At 57.7% G+C, this 20,746-nt stretch overlaps 1 protein-coding gene across 2 annotated transcripts; it reads left to right on the top strand.

Moving 5' to 3' along the window:
• The first annotated feature begins 3,010 nt into the window (after positions 1 to 3,010).
• Positions 3,011 to 18,949, top strand: IGSF9 (immunoglobulin superfamily member 9). 2 transcript variants are annotated; one of them, XM_065879027.1, is made up of 20 exons: positions 3,011 to 3,263; positions 3,502 to 3,690; positions 8,553 to 8,705; positions 9,585 to 9,739; positions 9,974 to 10,091; positions 11,688 to 11,829; positions 11,921 to 12,066; positions 12,159 to 12,301; positions 13,500 to 13,640; positions 14,173 to 14,289; positions 14,501 to 14,651; positions 14,848 to 14,971; positions 15,226 to 15,401; positions 15,639 to 15,889; positions 16,099 to 16,183; positions 16,280 to 16,456; positions 16,654 to 16,696; positions 17,025 to 17,876; positions 18,117 to 18,244; positions 18,475 to 18,949. In XM_065879027.1, exons 1-20 carry the CDS (start codon positions 3,206 to 3,208, stop codon positions 18,654 to 18,656), a joined length of 3,531 nt encoding a protein of 1,176 aa, XP_065735099.1. In that variant the 5' UTR covers positions 3,011 to 3,205; the 3' UTR covers positions 18,657 to 18,949. The 2 variants fall into 2 exon arrangements, with proteins under 2 accessions (XP_065735099.1, XP_065735108.1); XM_065879036.1 differs by having other exon boundaries at positions 3,206 to 3,263; positions 11,921 to 12,073; positions 12,214 to 12,301; positions 18,475 to 18,656.
• The last annotated feature ends 1,797 nt before the right edge of the window (positions 18,950 to 20,746 follow it).

Raw genomic sequence — 20,746 nt, 5'->3', positions numbered from 1 at the left:
GGCGGCACCAAGGTGAGGAGGTAGAAAGCTCTATGGGGCAGACATGCAAGATGTATTTTTGCCTGCTGTTGAAGTTTCCAAGGGGGTGGGTGTGATGGAGCCCCAGCTGGGTCTGATTCCAGTTCTGCCCTGTGCTAGACAGGAAGTCTTGGGCAGGTGACTACACCTCGTGGAGCCTCAGCTTTCTTATTAGTCAAACGGAGCCGTACCTACTTCTGAGGGTTTCTGTACAGGTTTCATAAGAGTCATGAAGCATGTAGTCCAGGATCTGGCTCCCTGTAGGGGTGCAGTAAATGATCACTTATTTCATTCCTCCTCTCTCAGTCTCCCGTGCCAGGATGTCTCTCCCCTCTGGGCCCGTTTCTCTGGGTGGCTGGTGCTGGTAGCTAACTTGGCAAACCTCAGGCTGGGAGCGCCGCCTTCCCCTCTGCACACTGTGGGCGGCGCCTGGGCAAGATTTGGGAGCTCGCCAGTGCAGACAGGTATTTCCAGTCCAGCCAGAGAAGAAATGTGTGGAGGTGGGAATGGGGATGGGGGAGGAGATCAGAGGAGCTGGGTGGATCCCCTGGGAGGAGGGCGGGGAGTCCTGCTCCCCGCTTGGTGCTCCTGCCCCCAGGCTCAGATTTCAACCCTAGCTGCCACTTCTGCGGTTAAGCCCGTTAGGGGAGGGGAGAGGGTCCAAGGTGGCTTACACAGGAAGGGAGGTGTGCAAGGAGCCGGCTGAGGGCCGGCTCCTGCGACCCCGGGAGTCCGGGACCTGACCGGCGTAGCCCCTCAAGCTTGCGGCGGGAAGCGGCCAACCGGCCTTTTCACCCTTCGTTGTATCGAGCTCCACCAGGGGGCGACCCGGGCCCACGTGCCACCCAGTCGTGCTCTCTCGAAACTACAACTCCCAGGCCGCTCGGGGGTCGCGCCCGCCTTGCCTCGCCTTCTGCTCGCTCCAATTGGCCGCCGCGGGAGGGGGATTGGCGGTCTCCAGGGCGACGGGCGGCGCTCTGGGCATCCGAGGCTGGGAGGCGGGTCCGCCCCCTATTGTGTAGCTGGACGAGTGGAGCGGAGCGGTGCGGAGCAGGTGAGGGCGGGAGCGCCCTGGGGGCAATGGAACGGGGTGCCGGCGGGGGGATGGAGAACAGTGCGGGAGTTATGGGGGGCAGGAAAAAGCGGGGGACTTGTGGAGAGAAGTGGAATTCTTTGGGGAGCAGAACTAGGGGAGTTCTGGGGAGTGAAGTGGAATTCTGGGTGGGTGGATGGGTGGGTGCTCCTGGAGAAGTGGAGGAGTTCTAGAGGTAATGAGTGTGCCGGGGTGGGGTGGGGTGGGGTTGGTGGGTTCCAAAAGCAGGGAGAAGTTCCAGGGGTCCGGAGAAGGCGAGGGAGAAGGGAATTGGGGGCGGGGTACCAGAAGTGTACTGTGGGCTGAGGCGAGCGAATTCGAGGGAGGGAAATTCCAGGGAAGAGAAGATAGAAGTGGGTGAGTGGCGATTCGGGAGGAGACAGGGAGTGCCTTGAAGCGGAGATGACCTGGTGCAATTGGAGATCAGGTGCGAAAAATAGGAATTTGGGGTGTGAGAGTTGTGAGAAGTGGGGATAACTGGGATGGGGGAATGAGAGAGTACTGGGTGGGGAGATTATTAGGTGAGGACGTAGTGGCCGACAGAAGAGTTGGAAGGATCTTAGGAAAAACAGAGGAGTTCTGGGCAAACCTGGATACTGAGGTTTTCAGAAAACTGAGCCAGGAGGGAACTGGGGGTTCCTATGCATTTGGAAAAAGATATGTCCATGAGGTGGCTGGGGACAGTGGGAAGCAAGGGGGATGGATGCTTGCTGGTGAGTTATCAGGAGTTAGACGTGCAGGGCCATTCAGTCCAGGCAGGGATGTTTTATAGCCCATTCCTAACTGTGAGGCCAAGAGTGGGGTGGAGGCCCGCAGAGCAGAGTCCACTTGGATCTTCCAGGCCCAAGGCAGCATCCCCCACCACCATCACCACCACCACCCCAGCCTGTGACTTCCTTAGATGCTCAGGGGCTGGGGCTATCAAGAGTTCCTCCCCTCCATGCTCCAGGGCTCACTTTGTACACCCTAGGGACTGCTTGACTTTTTAGCTTCTCATGGACCATGCCCCTGGGGTTAGTGAAAGGGGAGCCTAGCAAACCTTAGGCCACGAAGATATTGGAGGGAGAGTAAGTGGGAGGAATTGGGTTAAGGCACTTGGGTCATGGTGTCTGGCAGAGGGAGGGCTGCCTGGCAGCATCAAGAAGAGGAGGTGGCGCCAGCCACCAGCCCCAGGACCTGCCCAGACCTGGAGGATGCTGCCTGGGCCCCCCATACCAGCAGATGGGGAGGCAATCTTCCTCTCCCAAGTGTCTGACTCATTCACGGCTAAAGCAGTATTGGGAGGCTGATGGAGAAAGAGGTACAGGGCCTCCAGCTTGCAGGGTTCACAGAGGCTGGAGAAATGAGGCAAGGATTTGTGCTCTGGGGGTCACTTTCTCTCAGCTTTCATCCAGGCTTTGCCCTTAACTGGCTCTGTATGCCTGAGCAAGGCTCTGAGATACCCAAGGTCCTTATTTGTCACCGGGGGGTGGAGGCGATAATACTGGTTCTACCTTGCCATCCGCTACCTTGTTATTAGCATCAGGACTAAGGAAAGAAGAGGGAGAAGAGGCGGGGCTATGGGGGCTCTTCATCTCCCATACTTTCCTGAGAAGTCCTTTTCCAAGTGTATAGGAACCCAATTTCCCTCCTGGCTCAGCTTTCCAAGAGCCTTAGTAACCTGGGTATCCCCAGAATTCCTCTGCTTTTTCTAAGATCTTTCCAGCTCTTCTGCTCCCCACATGTCCTCATCTGTCTGGTCTCCCCACCCGGCACTCCCTCACCCCAGCCCTTCCCCCACTCATCTGCTCTCCTCTCGCCTTCTTCTGCCTTTGCTCACCTCCAGCTTTTCTCTGACTCGGGGTTTCTTCTGGTTTCCAACATTGGCCCACTCTGCATGTTGCCTTGCATTTTGCATCTAGATCTGGCGGTGCTTCAGAGGACGGCTTCGTCAGGTGTTACATGAGCCAAGCCCTAACTGTCCAGAGGAGTGAGAGCTGACCCCCGTTACCCAATCAGAAGGATTGACAGGGCTTGCTGGGCTGTGCAGGTCCCTGGGCCCCTCCGTCTGGGCCCCTGTGGATAGGAGGGGCCGGGCGAGCAGGCAGCTGGGCTATGGTTTGGTGCCTCAGTCTGGCCATCCTCAGCCTGATCATCAGCCAGGGGGCTGACGGTGAGCTGGACTTCCTGGGCTCCGGAACTCCTTGTTGGCCTTGGGGTGGGTGGTGGTCCCCTGGGGTTCTCTGTGTGCAGGTCAGCGGAGGAGAGGAACAACACTGGCTCTGCAGAAGTCGAGGATTTCCTCAACTACTTCACAAAGGCCTGGGGAGCCCACAAAGATAGAGAGGATATCTCCCCTCCCAGCCCTGATTCTGGCCCTCTGCTGTGTCCTCATGCCACGTGCCCTGCAGGTCGAGGGAAGCCTGAGGTGGTGTCGGTGGTGGGCCGGGCCGGGGAGAGTGCGGTGCTGGGCTGTGACCTGCTGTCCCCGGCTGGCCGGCCCCCTCTGCACGTCATCGAGTGGCTGCGCTTTGGATTCCTGCTTCCCATCTTCATTCAGTTCGGCCTCTACTCTCCCCGCATCGACCCTGCTTACGTGGGTAAGGCTTATCCTCAGGTGGGAGGTCGGGAGGTGTCACCAACAAAGGTGGACTGGGTAGAGTGGGAACAAGTCCTCTTCTTAACAGCTCTGTCCCTGTCCCAAACTCATCTCCAGCTCCACTGCCTGAACTCTGCTTAACAAGCGTGGCTCTGCTCCCAAGCCGTGTTCATTCATTGAAGGATTCATTCATTTACACACACACACACACACACACACACACACACACACACACACAGACACGCATGTGGTCTCTTTAAAACTCCACATGGTCTGTTCCAAAGGAGATCCCGCAGCCCTATTCCAAGTGTCCATCCTACTTCTCTAATCGCTCTTTCTAGAGCTCATGAAACCTCCCAGACCATCCTCATCCTCGCTATTCTCCCTACTTGGCCCTCTCCTGGTCCCTGGCTCTGCTATCTTCTCACTGCCCTGCCCTCCTCCTCCCCTACTTTCTTAAATGCTAGTTGGGTGTTCTAGGCTTCTAGGGAGTGGGCTGATGGGACAGCAGGGTGGGTGGGTCTACGACCTGGCTGCTTCTCCACTGCTTCCGATTCTGGGTACAGCAGAGTTCGTGCACGGACGGGGTGGGCTGGGGATGGACCAGGCTCCCCTAAAGATCAGCAGATGGATGGAGCTGGGCTGGGCTCCTGCTTCAGCTGGTTTCTGTATGGATTTAAAATAGTGGATAGGCCTCCCTAGGGGCCTTCTCCTGTGCCCCAGCTGGCTCCCTCGAAAGGCTCAGCTTCCCCCTAATCCCCGATGGAGCCTTAATCTGAGCGGTTTAGTGTAGGTCTCCAAGGACAGTGTGTGGGAGAGCCTAGGGCTGGGGCTGGGGCTGCTGGGGAGAGAGTCTGGCTGCCTCCTCTTCAGAGGGGAAGCCCAGGAAAGGCCACCTGGGAGGACGTCGATGGGGGCCGGGGGACCCCCTCCCTTTTCCCTCTTCAGTTTGAATCCTGGGAGAAGCCACAGGATTGGCTGAGCTGTCACCGCGGGGCAGGCTGAGCAGAGAGGGGAGGAGGCTCAGGCAGGTGCTGCAGGAGGGAAGAGTTTATTTTCAAACTGGGGTCAGTTGTTGGCAAACAGCCTGGTGGGAGCGTATGTGTCTGCACAAGCCCCCGGAGAACTGATGAAAGCGGGGCCCCAATTAGGACAAGTGGAGAGACAACGGCTGTGCCCACCAGCCCTCCCTGCCTCTGCCCGCCGGGCTGGGAGGAGCTGGGCTGCCAGGCTGAGGCTCCACAGATGCAGAACATTGCCCGACTGATGGCAGGGCAGGGGGAGGTGGAGGACAGAGGAGAGAAGGGCTTTTCCTGGGCTTCCCCCAGGGAGATGTGCAACTCTTCTCCCCCCTACCCCCTGCCCTCTGTCCTGTCTTGAGGTCCCTCAGGCAGACAAACCACTGGACGGTAGCAGCTTTGCTACCTGTGGGTTTTCTTTCTGTCTCTGGGTGTTCCTTTCAGCTGCAAGTCTTTCTTCCTACCCCTGCCCTTCATGCCCACCCCTGCCCCAACTCTGGAGTTCCTGGTCAGGCAGGGCTAGTCTGGGGAGTCAGGGCCCTGGGGAGAGGCCCCTGCACCCATTAACCCTTTTACTGCCTCCCAGTGTGGAAGGGGCCTCTCAGCCTTTGTGTAGGGGACTCTGAACTGCAGTTGCTAGGCAACGGGAGGTGAAGGTTGCGAAGGACAATGCTGTCCTGTCATAAACCCTCTGGGCAAGCGAAGGGGAGATGGCCTGGGACTGTGTGTGTGAGGCCCGTGGCCTAGAATGTGGGAGGGACCATGAGAGAGACTGGAGCTTCAGGGATTACACTGAAGAGAAGGCTTCCAATCTTTGAGGACCCTAGAATCCATCTAGCAGAGGAGACTGGATTTACAGACGAGTGCAAAAGTAGTAAAAAGCAGTATAAAACAAGCCAGGACTAAATCCTAGGATGAAGTTAGCTGCTGTACGTAAAGAACCCAGCACAGAGCCTGTACAGAGTGCCTGCATGGTGTGAAACCGTGACTAGGCGTGTAGAGGAAAGAGGGTCCACTTCCTCTACACTAGCTTTCCTGGGGTGGATCTTAGATCAGCTCTTCTAATTCATGGGACCAGCTTTTGGTCTTCGACTTCTGTGCTATATTTCTTGGGAGTTTCAAGATACCCCACGTGGCAGAAGGGACGTGAATTTTCTCTGTGTCCTGAGTCATTTGATACAAATCAGTTATCTTATCCTCCATTTAGAACAACCTGGCTCCCTCTAATCATCTCCCCTCACTACCTTTAGCCTTACATACCCTCTGCAGAGTCACCTCTTCCTCGAAGCCTTCCATACTCCTCTTGCTTCTTAGCCTCTTGGAATATTTTTTAAGCTTCTGTGTGTATATGAACGTGCACATGTCATGAGTGTGGATTCCCTGCCTTCCTAGAGCTTGCAAGAATGGGGACTGTGCCTCCTTCCTCTATACTCCCCTGCACGTGGGGAGGTCCAGAGACACTCAGGCTCTGGCTCTGCAGGTGGAGGGGGGCCCAGGACTCAGGAGGATACAGGACGGCCTGCCCCTGGCCAGCTTCCTGTTCTTCTGTGACTCTACAGGTCTCGCTATTCATACCTCACAGAAAAGTTAGGACATACTCTATGCTTTATTAGATGTTCCGATCAGCAGACATTTGGAGCTGTTACCCGTTGGCTACCGACATCCCCAGAGTGAGAATATACTGACTATGCTCAGTGATAAGTGCCCTGAGCGTCACTTGATCCTCATACTGGTACGCAATGGAGAGCATGCTGTATCATGAGAAAGGAGGCCTGGCTGTATCACTGAGTAGCTTATCGGAAAGAAGCTTAACATCAATTCCTTCTTCTAGAATGGAATTCTTGGAAGGATTAAGTATGGTGACAATGCCTGATATTACGTGGCCCATATCCCAAACTCTATTTCCCTTCCCTCTTCTTCCTTCTTTGTAGCGACCGAAGATCACCGTAATGAAACGTTGCCATCACATGGGACGTAGTAGAGGTCGCAGGGAGTTCCCCGGTGGCCTAGTGGTTAGGATTGCGGGCTTTCACTGCCATGGCCGGGGTTCAGTCCCTGGTTGGGGAGCAAGCCACGTGGCGCAGCCAAAACAAAGAAAAAAAGAAGAGGTCGCAGTGGGGTCTACGGGGGGTCCCACGGCCAGGCAGTTTAGGGTTACTGAGGAATCCCACTGGTGGGAGGAAGGGTGTGATCATATTCAATATTTACCTGCACGACTCAGGCTTATCTTCTAGGTGGGGATTTAAACACCTAGCCCTTTAAGCAGCTCCACCCCTTCTAGAGAATCTGCACCCTTGGACCTCATTCTTGGAAGAAAACAGTCCCTTGCCTATGAGCACAGCGCCGGCCCCAGCCTGATCGTCTCCTCTTTTTTCCTTGATGACTTCAGGGCCCCCATGGGTTTTGATTCTATTTCAGAAAGGTGAACCCTAGAGGTAGAATGCAAGCAGATCGGAGGGGGCAAGTGTGTGAGCAGCTTCAGACTGCCCAGTCTTAGAACGGGCTAAGTAGGGGCACAGTCTGGTTGCTTTTGTTTGGCATAACCCACAAGAATTAGAAAATGTCAGCTGTCCCTATCAAAGGTCAAGGCGGGGTGGGTAGCTGATGAATGTGGAGGGCGGGAGGCTGGAGGCAGCGGGACCTCTTGGTGGACTGTTGGTGTCACCCAGGAGAGAGATGCTATGGGACTAAACTAAAGAGAAGGTGGCAGAGAGGGAAACAGCATCCAGGAGGTAGAACTGAAAGGCTTACTGAACAAGCAGATGTGGGGTTAATGGAGAGAGCAATCTAGGTGACACCAGGTTTCTGGTAGGGTGACGTGCGTGACGGCATTGTTCACTAATACAGGGGAGAAGACGGAGAGGGTGTGTCGTCAGGTGAGGGATGGTGCCAAGGTTGAATGCAGGCTGCTGATTTCAGATCATGAGCTCCTTCCTTTGTTCAACCACTTTTATTTAAGCACCCGCCGATGTCAGGCACATGCTGCCTGCCTTCCATCCACCTACCTGGATTTTTTTCTCTCTCATTTTATAGATGAAGAAGCTGATGTTGAGAGAGAAGTTAAGTGATCTGGCCAAAGAAGTAAATGGCAGAGCTGGAGGCTAGGTCTCTGGCTCCCAAGCGTGTGCCTTGCTTTCCAGGCTGCACTGCCAGGGACCCACGAAGCTGTCTGGGGCGCAGGGCTCCGCCAGGGTGGGAGGGCGCCGTCCGCTTGCGCTGGGGCTGGGTGATTTGTGGAGCTCTATGTAGTCTGCCAGCCGGGGCTTGGATGCCCTGGAGCGTGAGGGGACGGGGTGAGGAGGCTGCTGACCTTGCTGCCTGGCTGGTTTGGACTCTGGCCACCCTAAGGCGCTTAGGCCGCTGATAATAGCCCTGGCGGATTAGGGGCTTTGGTAGGCGAGGTGTGGATCCCAAACCCAGCTGTGGTTTCTGGGCCCCGAGTCCTCCGGCAGGAGTACTCCCGGGACCCCCCCTTACAAAAGGAGCTCAGGGATGGGCAGATTCTGTACGAATCCAGAGGAGACTGAGTGTCGGCTCTTCAAGCCCCTTCACCCGACAGTCCTGGAAGCTGGGCGTAGTTCCGTGTCCATCTGCTGCTGCTCTGGTTTCTCTCTGTCTAAGCTGGGTCCCAGCTGCTGAAAGGCAGGAGCCATCAGAGGGGCTGAAGGGAGAGATCTGCCCTCCGTGACCCCAACCCCATCTGTGCCTCTCTGGACCCCACTCTGTCAGGGTAACTGGGAGACACTGAGCCTGTTCTTGACGTCTGAGAATGACCAGTGTGACCAGGGGCCTGGGGCTCCCATGGGGTCCCTTCTGCACCCTTGATCCAGGGCTCCTCCCCCAGGGCGTGTCCGGCTTCAGAAGGGGGCATCTCTCCAGATCGAGGGGCTGCGGGCTGAGGACCAGGGCTGGTACGAGTGCCGTGTGCTCTTCCTGGACCAGCACAGACCCGAGGACGACTCTGCTAACGGCTCCTGGGTGCACCTCACTGTCAATTGTATGAGGCTGGGAGCAGGCAGGCTGTGGAGGAGGGAGGGGAGAGGAAGGGGGAGGGAGGGGAGAGGAAGGGGGAAGGAGGGGGAGGGGAGGGAAGGGAGGGGCGAGGGGAGGGAGGGGGTGGGGAGGGGAAGGAGGGGGGTGGGGAGGGGAAGGAGAGGGGAGGGGAGGAGGGCAGTCCCGATGCCCCACCCTTGCTGACACCTCTTGTTTGCTGGCTCCCTGTTTGCATCTTACCCCTGCCACCCCCACTCCTGCCCTTTCAGTTCCTCAAACCTAAATCCAATCAGCCTTCTGGACTCTTTGTTAGGAACTTCCTCTTCCTCTCTCTTCCCTGCTCCCGCCTCCCTGGCCAAGAGAGGGTAATGGGTAGGAGGGGATAAGGGGTTATTGAACCCTGAGTGAAACATCACTCACATATATACAACATTTTGTTTTTTCAAAACACCTTTTAACCCAGTACCTCATGAATTCTGTCTCAACCCGAAGAAGCAAGGAGGTCATAGTTCTTCCCATTTCCCGGATGGGGCATGGGGAGACTGGGTCATACCACTGATTAGTGGCAGAGTAGTCTAGAACTCAGGTCTCCTGACTCCCAGGACAGTGCTTTTCTAGAGGGCACCTAGCTCTCTCCCAGCTCTGAACACCCAGCCTGGTGGTCAGCTCCCTAACCAACTCTGCAGGCCAGTGGGGGAACGGGCTTGTGCGTCCTTACTGGGTCCTGGTGCAGAAGACAGGGTGGCCCTGGGTTGGGAATTCCTATGAAGCTGGTGGGCTGATGGGCTGAAGGCTGAGGCCCTGATCTGCCTCTCTGGTCCCCGGACGCTGCTCTTTGGGCTGATGGCCCCTCTGGCAATCCCTGACGCCTCTCTCCTTGCAGCGCCCCCTCAATTCCTGGAGACGCCTCCCCAGGTGCTGGAAGTGCGGGAACGGGAGCCTGTGATCCTGCGTTGCGCGGCCCGCGGCAGCCCCCAACCTCGTGTGACTTGGAAGCTCCTAGGACAGGACCTCGGCCAGGGCCAGAGTCAGGTGCAGGTGAGTCCCAGGGCTGGACAGTGTGGGCCAGATAGAGTGTGAGGCAGGTAGTGGCCTGGGAGCGGGGCTGGAGGCCAGGAGGTTGGGAGACGGGCCGGAGGAGGGGCTTGGCATTGGCTTCCCTGAGCCCAGCACGCTGCCTCCCTCTGCTGGCCAGCCTCGGAAGTGCGGGGTCTGAGGCCCGCCGTGGGCGGGGGAGACACAAGGGTCCTTCCTCACCCACTCTGACTCTAGGTGCAGAACGGGACGCTGAGGATCCGGAGGGTGGAGCGAGGCAGCTCCGGGGTCTACACCTGCCAAGCCTCCAGCACTGAGGGCAGCGCCATCCACGCCACCCAGCTGCTGGTGCTAGGTGCTGTCTCGGGGGAGGGCCGGGAAACAGGACACACACGTGAGAGGACTGACCTGTGGCTGGAGGTGCACACAGCCAGCAGCGGAGGCGGGGGGAGGCTTGTGCCTGAGGGCAGGGGCCCATGGAGAGGGAGGGAGCTCCCAATACAGGCTCTTCCTCTAAAACCAGCATCTTGCCTGTAAAAGGATCAGTGAATGGAGATAGATATTTAGAGCCAGCGATGTGGTATAGTGAAAAGGGCGTGGGTGCTGGTGTTAGACCATGAGCCATGGAACCCCCTTGACCTCCAGTTTCCTCATCTATACAAAGAGGTTCCTATGTTCCTTGCAGGATTGTTACAAGAATTAGGTTCAGACGAGCGCAATGATCATAGTAATTCCTGGCCAAGCCCTTCCCCTTAGAAAGCAAGCTGAGAAGTAGACTCCGCCTTCGTGGAGCCTCTTATCCACAGGGGGAAATAAGACGCAGTGGTGAAGTGCCTCTCTCCTGGGTACTGGGGGAGAGGCAGTGCTGGGCAGTGGTGTTGAGTCTGGTGTTGAGAAGGCCTGAGTATGAATTTGCCTTCCCCGCTGATCTCGGGCAAGTCACCTCCCAGTCTCTCTGCCTCTGAGCCTTCATGTCTTCACCTATGAAGTGGAGACAATAATTTCTACCACAAAAGGCTCTTGGGAGGATTAAATGAGAATAGGGCAGGTAAGGTGCTCAGCTATGCCCGGCATGCCTGTAAGTGCTCTATACACCAACTCGTATCGTTACCACTTATTACTGACCACTTATTATAGGAGCCCAGAGAAGGGAAACAGCAGTGCAGCTGCAGACGCTAGAGACGGTTTGGCAGGGGCTCTGTGGCCTGGCCAGGCTCTCAGGGAAGAGCATTCTAGACTGTGGGTCCAGAGAGCAGAGGCATGGAGATGGGAGTGAGTCTGGCATAGGCACAGTGAGCTGTCCATACTGACCTGAAAGTGTTCACAAAGACTTGACATATGAAGAGACAGTTGGCCAGGCAGGGGTTACAAGGGCCCACAGGGCTGGGCCAAGAAGTTTGAGCTTAATGTGCTAGGAGCCAGGAGCTGTTGTGGGTTCTTGAGTAGAAGTGTTCTGTGGCCAAAGGTGGGGGGGACATTTCTGCATGAATGGCCATCAGAGTGGCAGTGATGGCGGAGCCTGGAGTCAGGGATTGCTGCAGCATCTTGGGGTAAGGTACTGGGTACCCGGATTAAGGTAGGAGACGTAGAGGTGATTCCAGATGTGACAGATGAAGGATGGAAAGGGTAGTGGGTGTAAAGGTGTAAAGGGTGATCAGAGGGGTAAAACTGATTCCCCCTCCCCAACACACACACACACACACACACACACACACACACACACACACACCGGAAACTAGGTGAATGGAGGTGATGGGAAGGGGAGCTAGCCAGGGCAGAAGAAGAACTTGTGTTAAATAAAAGGGTTAGGACCTGTTTCCATTCCCAAGGCTTTGTAGCAACCAGCCCTGTATTCCAGAGAGCGGACCTGGGAAGAACTGTAGAAGTGACCCTTAGGGTTCCTGGAAGACTGGGCTGAGGCCTCCCCTTCCCCGTGTGCTCCCCCCGACAGGACCCCCAGTGATCGTGGTGCCCCCCAAGAACAGCACGGTCAATGCCTCCCAGGATGTTTCCCTGGCCTGCCAGGCTGAGGCGTACCCCGCTAACCTCACCTACAGCTGGTTCCAGGACAGCACCAATGTCTTCCACATTAGGTGAGGCGTGGGGTGGGGTGGGTGTGGGGTACTGATGGGCAGTCTGAGTCCGGCAAGACCTGGACCCCCCTGCCCACGTGCCATACTGCAGCCGCCTGCAGCCCCGAGTGCGGATCCTGGTGGATGGCAGCTTGCGGCTGCAGGCCGCCCAGCCTGATGATGCGGGCCGCTACACCTGTGTACCCAGCAATGGCCTTCCGCGCCCACCCTCGGCCTCTGCCTACCTCACTGTTCTCTGTAAGCCTGACCCCAGCTCCCTCCCCAGACTGCTCTCCTCCCCTGGGCCAGGCCAAGCTCCTCCCCGACAACTTGTCACTGCTTCCCCCCAGACCCCGCCCAGGTGACTGCCATGCCTCCTGAGACACCCCTGCCCATGGGCATGCGGGGGGTGATCCGGTGCCCAGTTCGTGCCAATCCCCCACTGCTCTTTGTCAGCTGGACCAAGGATGGGCAGGCCCTGCAGCTGGACAAGGTACAGGCTTGGGGCAGGGGATAGAGGGCTTAGCTTGGTGGTATTCTAGTCAGGACAGCTGGGGCGGCATTAGATCAATTCAGTGACTGGGGAACATGCTGTGTAGGTTGTCGCCTGGGCAGAGACACCCATGCCTAGAGGGGGCTGCGCGCAGACACTGCTAGAAGGCCAGGAGGCGGCGAGCACCTTCCTCTTAGGACTGATTGAGGATAGATCAGCAACAGCTTCTGGGACTCTGGTGATGGGCCTTGAAGGGTAGAGAGACATTCCATGCAGAAATCAGGGCCCAGAGGCAGGAACAGTATAGTGCATTTATGGCATAATGAGTCTCCCAGCTGGGGGGAGCTACAGTGCCTATGGGGACGTGACTGGTGCAGAGAAATCTGGAAAGACTGGTTGGGACCAAAAGGAGGAACTATGGATGCCAAGTTAATATTACGTCATTCCACGGGGATTGAGATCTTTTGTTTGTCGGCAAAGACCACAAATTCCTTGTGGGCTAGTATTTCATCTTTTAATCCTAGTCTCCCCAGGGCTACTGCAACTGTAGTGGTGCTCTGTAAATTTTTGTCTGAGGTTTAAAAAAAAAAGTCCAGAGGCATTCAGAGGCAGGCAAGTTGCTTGGGCAACGGTGTGACAGGAATGGAGAGGAAGAGACTGGACGGACAGAGGGGGTAGAGAGGCTATTGAAATGAGAGTGTGGGTGAGGGGTTACGAGGCCTGAGCTAGAAAGGAGGACATGAAGATAGATGGGACAAAAGGCCTTCCCAGGAGGACAGACGTGGGGCGTGAGACAGAGTGAGGAGTCGGATGTTAGCCTTTAACACAGAACTAGGGAAGCCAGGAAGAAGAACCGATTTGGGGTGGAAGATGCAGAATGTAATCTCGGAGTGCTGGGAAGACAGCGGGCCAGGAGACCCACACCTCTCAAGCTCAACCCCAGGGTGTGCCGTGCACACTGGATTCCCCGTGAGTGGCTCTCCTGGAGTCTGCAGTCCCAGTCTTCACCCCCATTGGTAGTGGCCCCTCTGTAGGAAAGAGAAAGGAAGGATGGAATTCACAGAGAGGTCTGGCCTAGGGGTAGGGTTGTGGCATCCTCTGCATACATGTGGGTCCCTCCCGCGCATTGCCTCTCTCCATCTCTGGTCTGGCCTCCGCTGAGTTTCTCTCTCTGGTTGTCATCTCCTCATGCCTCCAGTTCCCTGGCTGGTCCCAGGGCCCAGAAGGTTCTCTGATCATTGCCCTGGGGAATGAGGATGTGCTGGGAGAATACTCCTGCACCCCCTACAACCGTCTTGGCACTGCAGGGCCCTCCCCGGTGACCCGCGTGCTGCTCAAGGTGAGGCTCGGGGGGGCCAGCGGCAGCGGGTCAGGTGGCCGAAGATGCGAGCCTAGTGCTGACAACCGGGCTGACAGAGGCGGGTGGGACAGACACATGTGGGGAGGGGGGGTGGGCTTCCCAGTCTGTGTTTCCCACGGTGGCCACGGCAGCAGCTATCAGATGCCATCACAGAGGTTTTTGCAGAGATGGTGCTGGGGAGGTGGGGCATCGGTCACCTCCACACAGTAAGATATCCTGCCTGCCCCGACCCTTTAACTTGGACCAGGCTGCCTTCCGCTCTAGAGGGAAGAGAGTGGGAAGCAGAGGGCAGGGTGAAGGGTGTTCTGCAGAGGTTTGTACATCTCCAGAGAGCCCCTCGTCTCTCCAGCAATGTCCCTCCAGCTTCCCTGCTGGGGAACAGAGAGAAAGCTAGAGAGACACTGAGAGATGGAGACAGACGCAGCATGACGGGGGCCCCGCAGAGGGGAAGTAACGACCCTTAGACAGCAGTGTGAGAGAGCCCCCTCCCAATGCCAGATCTGGCTTACAGGCTCCCCCAGCTTTTCTAGAACGGCCCAAGGAAGAATATTTCCAAGAAGTAGGGCGGGAGCTACTCATCCCCTGCTCTGCCCGAGGAGACCCTTCGCCTACTATCTCTTGGGCTAAGGTAAGGCTCCTGACCCCACTCCTCCTGTATTCACGCCTGCTACGCCCCTGCCTCTCCGTGCTCCTGGCCGTTTTGTGGGAGGGAGCAGGTGGGGAGGAGAGGGCTGTCAGAGGCAGGGCGGGGAGGAAACTGGAGCTGCCCAGAGAGATGAGTGGCGCCCTTGGTGAGGGGTGGCTGCGTGTGTCCTCAGGGCTGACCAGTGGTTCTGTAGGTGGGCCGGGGGCCGCAGGGCCAGGCCCAGGTGGATAGCAACAGTAGCCTCATCCTGCGACCGTTGACCAAGGAGGCCCACGGGCGCTGGGAGTGCACAGCCAGCAATGCTGTGGCCCGAGTGGCCACCTCCACGAATGTCTACGTGCTGGGTTAGTGGGGGCAGAGCCAGCTGGAGGCAGCCATGTGGGAAGGAGATGGGAATAAATCATTTTGGGGGGCCCAGATGGGGGATCTTGGGTGGGGTGCCCCTGGGATGATGGGTGGAGGGCCGAAGCCCTAGTCTCCCCCTAGCTCTTTGCTGTCCCTCAGCACCCTGACCATCATCCCTCTGTTCCCCCGACCCAGGCACCAGCCCCCACGTTGTCACCAATGTGTCCGTCGTGCCTTTGCCCAAGGGTGCCAATGTCTCCTGGGAGCCTGGCTTTGATGGTGGCTACCTGCAGAGATTCAGCGTCTGGTACACCCCATTGTGAGTGACCTGCGCCTGCCATCCCTCTCCCTCAACACCCTGATTCTCTCTCTGGCCCTCTGTCTTTTCTCCCAGCCCTCTATCGCAGCCCTGCCCTAACTCTGCTGCCCTAGTTCCAGAGAATCTCAGGGATTCATGGCCCAGGTCCTGAGACCCCGGATGGTGAAAGGGAGGGGAGAGGTCAGCTCTCTGGACTCCAACCTTCCTGCTCTTCCTAGCATGTGAGGTGCCCCCCATTTCCTCCTGTCCTCCAGGGCAAAGCGTCCTGACCGAGCCCACTACGACTGGGTGTCCTTGGCTGTGCCCATGGGGGCTGCTCACCTCCTAGTGCCAGGCTTGCAGCCCCACACCCAATACCAGTTCAGCGTCCTTGCTCAGAACAAGCTGGGGAGTGGGCCCTTCAGCGAGATCGTCTTGTCTGCTCCTGAAGGTGAGAGACCTCTTACCCAGAGCAGCAGACAGGGATAGGCAAGGGCTGTAGGGACCCGGGTGGGAGGGGGCGGAGGTGCTGGGCAGCTTGGGGGCCAGAGGGCTTTGTGGAAGATGATCCAGGCTTGTCTTTAGGGGCTCTGGGAGAGCAGCTGGGCACCAGGGGATGTCGAAGGCCAGAGGAGCAGGGGAAGAGCACTGGAAATCCGATCTTTACGAGTCTATCTGTCCCATTCAGGGCTTCCTACCACACCAGCTGCCCCCAGTCCTCCCGCAACAGAGATGCTGCCTCCCCTGTCCCCTCCGAGAGGTCTGGTGGCAGTGAGGACACCCCGGGGGGTACTCCTGCATTGGGACCCCCCAGAACTAGTCCCTAAGAGACTGGATGGCTACGTCCTGGAGGCACGGCAAAGCTCCCAGGGGTGGGAGGTGCTGGATCCGGCCGTGGCAGGCAGTGAAATGCAGTTGTTGGTGCCAGGACTTATCAAGGTAGGTGTGGGAAGTGGGCACAGGGAGGGTTCTCCCAGCAGCCCTCCTGCCCTCTGCTCCACTCCCCAAACCTGATCTCACCCTGATTTGACTATCCTCACCTCCGGCTGTCCACTTCACCCGTACCTTCCAACTGCAAAGTCTTTCCGAACGGGGTTGGGGGTGGGCAGTGCTGAGCCCTGACCCGCTTCCTGGACCCCAACCCCCAGGACGTTCTCTACGAGTTCCGCCTTGTGGCCTTCGCCGGTAGCTATGTCAGTGATCCCAGCAACACGGCCAACGTCTCCACTTCTGGTGAGAATCTGGCAGGAGGGCAGAGCCCTGGGGATTGGGGGGCTCGAAGCCCACTAAGTCGTGGACACCGACCCTCCCCCGTGGCCCTTTGCCCAGGCCTGGAGGTCTACCCCTCGCGCACACAGCTGCTGGGCCTCCTGCCCCAGCCCGTGCTGGCCGGCGTGGTGGGCGGGGTCTGCTTCCTGGGCGTGGCTGTCCTCGTGAGTATCCTGGCCGCTTGCCTTATGAACCGGCGCAGAGCCGCACGTCGCCACCGCAAACGCCTCCGCCAAGGTAGGCCACCTGGGGCCCGGCCAAAGAAGGGCCCCGCCCCTCCATAAGCACCTCCTACCTGGAGGAGAAATCCCTCCCTCCTGCGTGGGCCAGGTGTGTTCCAACAACCCGTGGTCCTGCTTCCCCACTGGCCTCCACTTTTCTCAGGCAGACGAGATTGGGCGCCTGTGTCACCTCTGGTTCTCCTGTCCTTACAGATGCACCTCTTATCTTCTCTCCGGCCGGGAAGTCAGCTCCCCAGTAAGTCCCTCCACTTCCTCGGCTTCCTTCTGTGAGCACCAGGGTTCTCTGCTTCCTTTTCTGCACCTTGGGGTAGGAGGGGTAGGAGAGGTGGAACAGAAGTGAGAGGGAGGTAAGGATGGAAGTGCAGAGACCCCAGCCTGGGGGCTGGTCCAGCGTTGCCTGTGCCTTCCCTCCACCGCTCCACCCCTCCACCATGTGGGTCCTTTTCTCCCTTGCTCTCCCTAGCTCTGCTCTGTTCTGCATCAAACCTTTCAAGGCCTGACGCTGGTCCCTGGGAGAGGGACTGGCCCCCTACCACAGACCCTGATCTCCTGTCCTTCCCCAGCTCTGCTTCGGGCTCGGGCAGTCCTGACAGCGTGGCGAAGCTGAAGCTCCAGGGTTCCCCAGTCCCCAGCCTGCGCCAGAGTCTGCTCTGGGGGGAACCCGCTGGACCCCCCAGCCCCCCTCCGGATCCTCCACCTGGCCGGGGGCCCTTACCCCTGGAGCCCATTTGCCGGGGACCAGATGGGCGATTTGTGATGGGACCCAAGGTGGGGACCTCCCAAGAAAAGTCAGGCCCTGAGCAGGCTGAGCCTCGGACCCCAGCACAGCGTCAGGCCAGGTCCTATGATGGCAGCAGCAGCCCCAGTGGGATGCCCCAGCCCCTCTGCATTGCAGACATCAGCCCTGTGAGGCCCCCTCCAGCAGCGCCACCCAGTTCCCTGCCAGGTCCAGGACCCCTGCTCCAGTACCTGAGCCTGCCCTTCTTCAGGGAGATGAATGTAGATGGGGACTGGCCCCCCTTGGAGGAGCCTGCCCCTCCCCCAGATTACATGGATACCCGGCCCCGCCCCACCTCATCTCTCCTCCACTCCCTGGACTCCCGCTCTGAGTTCCCCAGGGCAGCGCTTCCTGGGGCCGTGCTCGGGGTTGGGGCCTCCCCAGAGCCCCCGTACACAGCACTGACTGACTGGACACTGAGGGAGCGGCTGCTGCCAAGCCTTCTGCCTGCTGCGCCTCGGGGCAGCCTCACAAGCCAGAGCAGTGGGCGGGGCAGCGCCTCCTTCCTTCGGCCCCCCTCCACGGCCCCCTCTGCAGGAGGCAGCTACCTCAGCCCCGCTCCAGGAGACACCAGCAGCTGGGCCAGTGGCCCTGAGAGGTGGCCCCGAAGGGAGCATGTTGTGACGGTCAGCACGAGGTGAGGGCAGTCCCTGCCCAGCCCTGCCCTATCCAGGTTCTCCCAACCCCTCTCCTATACCGTCTGCCTTCTCTGCTCCATTCGCACCCTGGGACCAGGAGAGCTGAGGTCCTTTTGCTGAGGTCCAGGGATCTTCAGAGGAAACCCATGGCCCACCCTCAGCTTGGGGTCCCCGGGTTCAGGCTTTTCTGGCTACCCTCCATTGCTCCACCCATACCAAACGTCTGTCCCTTTTAACAGGAGGAACACATCTGTGGATGAGAACTATGAATGGGACTCAGAATTCCCAGGGGACATGGAATTGCTGGAGACTCTGCACCTGGGCTTGACTGGCCCTCGATCCCGACTTGAAGCTGAGCCAGAGCTAGGTGTGGGAGCCCTCCAGAAAGGCAGGCACCCCTGGCCTTGCTGTCCTGCACCCACACCCTTAGGACCTAGTCAGTTCCCAGCTGGGCCCTGGGCCCCAGGCCCTCTCCTCTTGCTGTCTTGGCTTCTCTGCATTGGCAGGCCCTAGGGAGCTTCACGGTGCCGGTGAACCACAAGACTTCACCCGGGGAACCTTAAGACTTCTTCCTCTCGTTATTCTGCCCTCTTGCAGGTGCGAAGACTCCAGAGGAGGGCTGCCTCCTGAATACCGCCCACGCTCCTGGACCCGAGGCCCGCTGTGCTGCCCTTCGGGAGGAATTCCTGGCCTTCCGCCGCCGTCGAGATGCTGCTAGGTTCCGGCTACCGGCCTATCGACAGCCAGTCTCCCACCCTGAACAGGCCACTCTGCTGTGAATGCCCTAATATGAGGCAGGGGAAAGGCACGCGGACCCTGCGAAGAAGGCCCCCAGCAAGAACTAGCTCCGGCCTGGGACACTGCCCCGCCTCCTTGGTGCTCAGGCACGGACCCTGACAGTGGGCTTGGTGTGGGATATGCTGAGCCTCTAGAGTCTGGGGACTGTAACAGGGATCTTAGGTCTGCCCGTGTGTGTGAGTGTGTGTGTGTGTGCGCGCACGCGTGCATGCGCGTGTGTGTGGTGTGGGTGAGGTTTTTTTTACGGGTGAATAAAGAAAGTCTGAAAAATCTTTCTGTGTGTCATCTGCTTTGAATCTGAGAGGGAGGTTGGAAAATCCCGGAACCCTAAAAAAGGAGGGTAGGGCTTCCCTGGTGGTGCAGTGGTTGAGAGTCCGCCTGCCGATGCAGGGGACACGGGTTCATGTCCCGGTCCGGGAGGATCCCACGTGCCGTGGAGCGGCTGGGCCCGTGAGCCATGGCCGCTGAGCCTGCGCGTCCGGAGCCTGTGCTCTGCAATGGGAGAGGCCACAACAGTGAGAGGCCCGCTTATCGCAAAAAAAAAAGGAGGGTATTCTTCCTGAGGGTACTCTTCCTGAATGAATGGATGTACGTTCAATATCCATTCAAAAAGCATTTATTGAGTGCCTACTGAGGTCAGCTATTGAATGCCAACTGAGACCAGCCATTGAGCTAGATGCAGAGGAACTACAAAGTTCACAAGACATGTCTGCTCTTGGGGAGTTCTTTCTGGTCGGTGAAGCAGGCAAGTAAAGAAATAGTTACAGGGCTTCCCTGGTGGCGCAGTGTTTGAGAGTCCGCCTGTCGATGCAGGGGACGCGGGTTTGTACCCCAGTCTGGGAAGATCCCACATGCCGCGGAGCGGCTGAGCCCGTGAGCCATGGCCACTGAGCCTGCGCGTCCGGAGCCTGTGCTCCACAACGGGAGAGGCCACAGCAGTGAGAGGCCCACGTACCGAAAAAAAAAAAAAAAGAAAAAGAAAAAAAGAAATAGTTACAGTACTATGTGATAAGTTCTGTGATAAACTATGTGTTGGTTATTAAGGCAGCATGAAGGAGGGAGTCAGCAAACAGTGAATGCTTACAGCTTGCGCTGGGATAAATTGGGACGATTGCAGGCATCATCACAGGAAGTGAGAACAATGATGATAGCCACAGCTGAGCACTCACTATGTGCCAGGCACTGCTGTAAGCTCTTTACATGTATCATTTAATTCTCTACCACTCTGAGGTACGTAGTACTATTAGCTCTATTTTATAGACTAGCGAACTGAGGTGCACAGTGCTTTAGTAAGTTGCCCAAAAGTCACAAAGTTGGTGATGGATAGAGCAGGTGAGAAGTCAGTCAAGGGAGGAAACGCATCCCAGGCAGAGGAACAACCTGTGTAAAGGCACAGAGGATTCCTTGGCCTACCAGGGAATCACTGGAATATAGGGGTAGGGAGGATCGGGCAAGAGAGAATGGAAAGGTGGGGAGGCACTGGTTTTTTTTTTTTTAATTATTATTTTTAAAATTTATTTTATTTTTGGCTGCATTGGGTCTTCGTTGCTGTGTGCGGGCTTCCTCTAGTTGCGTGGAGCGGGGGCTACTCTTTGTTGTGGTGTGCAGGCTTCTCATTGCAGTGGCTTCTCTTGTTGTGGAGCACGGGCTCTAGGCGCATGGGCTTCAGTAGTTGTGGCACGTGGGCTCAGTAGTTGTGGCTCGCGGGCTCTAGAGTGCAGGCTCTGTGGTTGTGGCGCATGGGCTTAGTTGCTCTGCAGCATGTGGGATCTTCCCGGACCAGTGACCAAACCCGTGTCCCCTGCATTGGCAGGCGGATTCTTAACCACTGCACCACCAGGGAAGTCCGGCACTGGTTGGTGATGCGCTTGAAAACCAGGCTCAACTGGGTCTTCTATCATCTGTGAAGAACTCCACTGATGGATGTAAGCAGGGACTCCACCCCAGAGGGACTGCTCAACTGAAGCCTGAAAACAGGGAGGAGGGAGCCCTCCTTCAACCCCCAAACGAGGCTCTCCTCCACCCTCAGAGACAGAAGAACTGCCAGTCTCCTCCTCCACTGAGGGTTCTT

Source organism: Phocoena phocoena, chromosome 1 (assembly GCF_963924675.1).
Source record: "Phocoena phocoena chromosome 1, mPhoPho1.1, whole genome shotgun sequence".
NCBI lineage: Eukaryota > Metazoa > Chordata > Mammalia > Artiodactyla > Phocoenidae > Phocoena > Phocoena phocoena.
Note: the sequence above shows the minus strand (reverse complement) of the source record. Positions and strands in the feature narration are given on the sequence as shown.

Coding starts and splice junctions, on each gene's coding strand:
- IGSF9 (XM_065879027.1), top strand. CDS start 3,206: ATGGTTTGGTGCCTCAGTCTGGCCATCCTCAGCCTGATCATCAGCCAG. Junction 14,290..14,500: donor CTACTATCTCTTGGGCTAAG/GTAAGGCTCCTG, acceptor GTGGTTCTGTAG/GTGGGCCGGGGGCCGCAGGG. Junction 18,245..18,474: donor TGAAGCTGAGCCAGAGCTAG/GTGTGGGAGCCC, acceptor GCCCTCTTGCAG/GTGCGAAGACTCCAGAGGAG.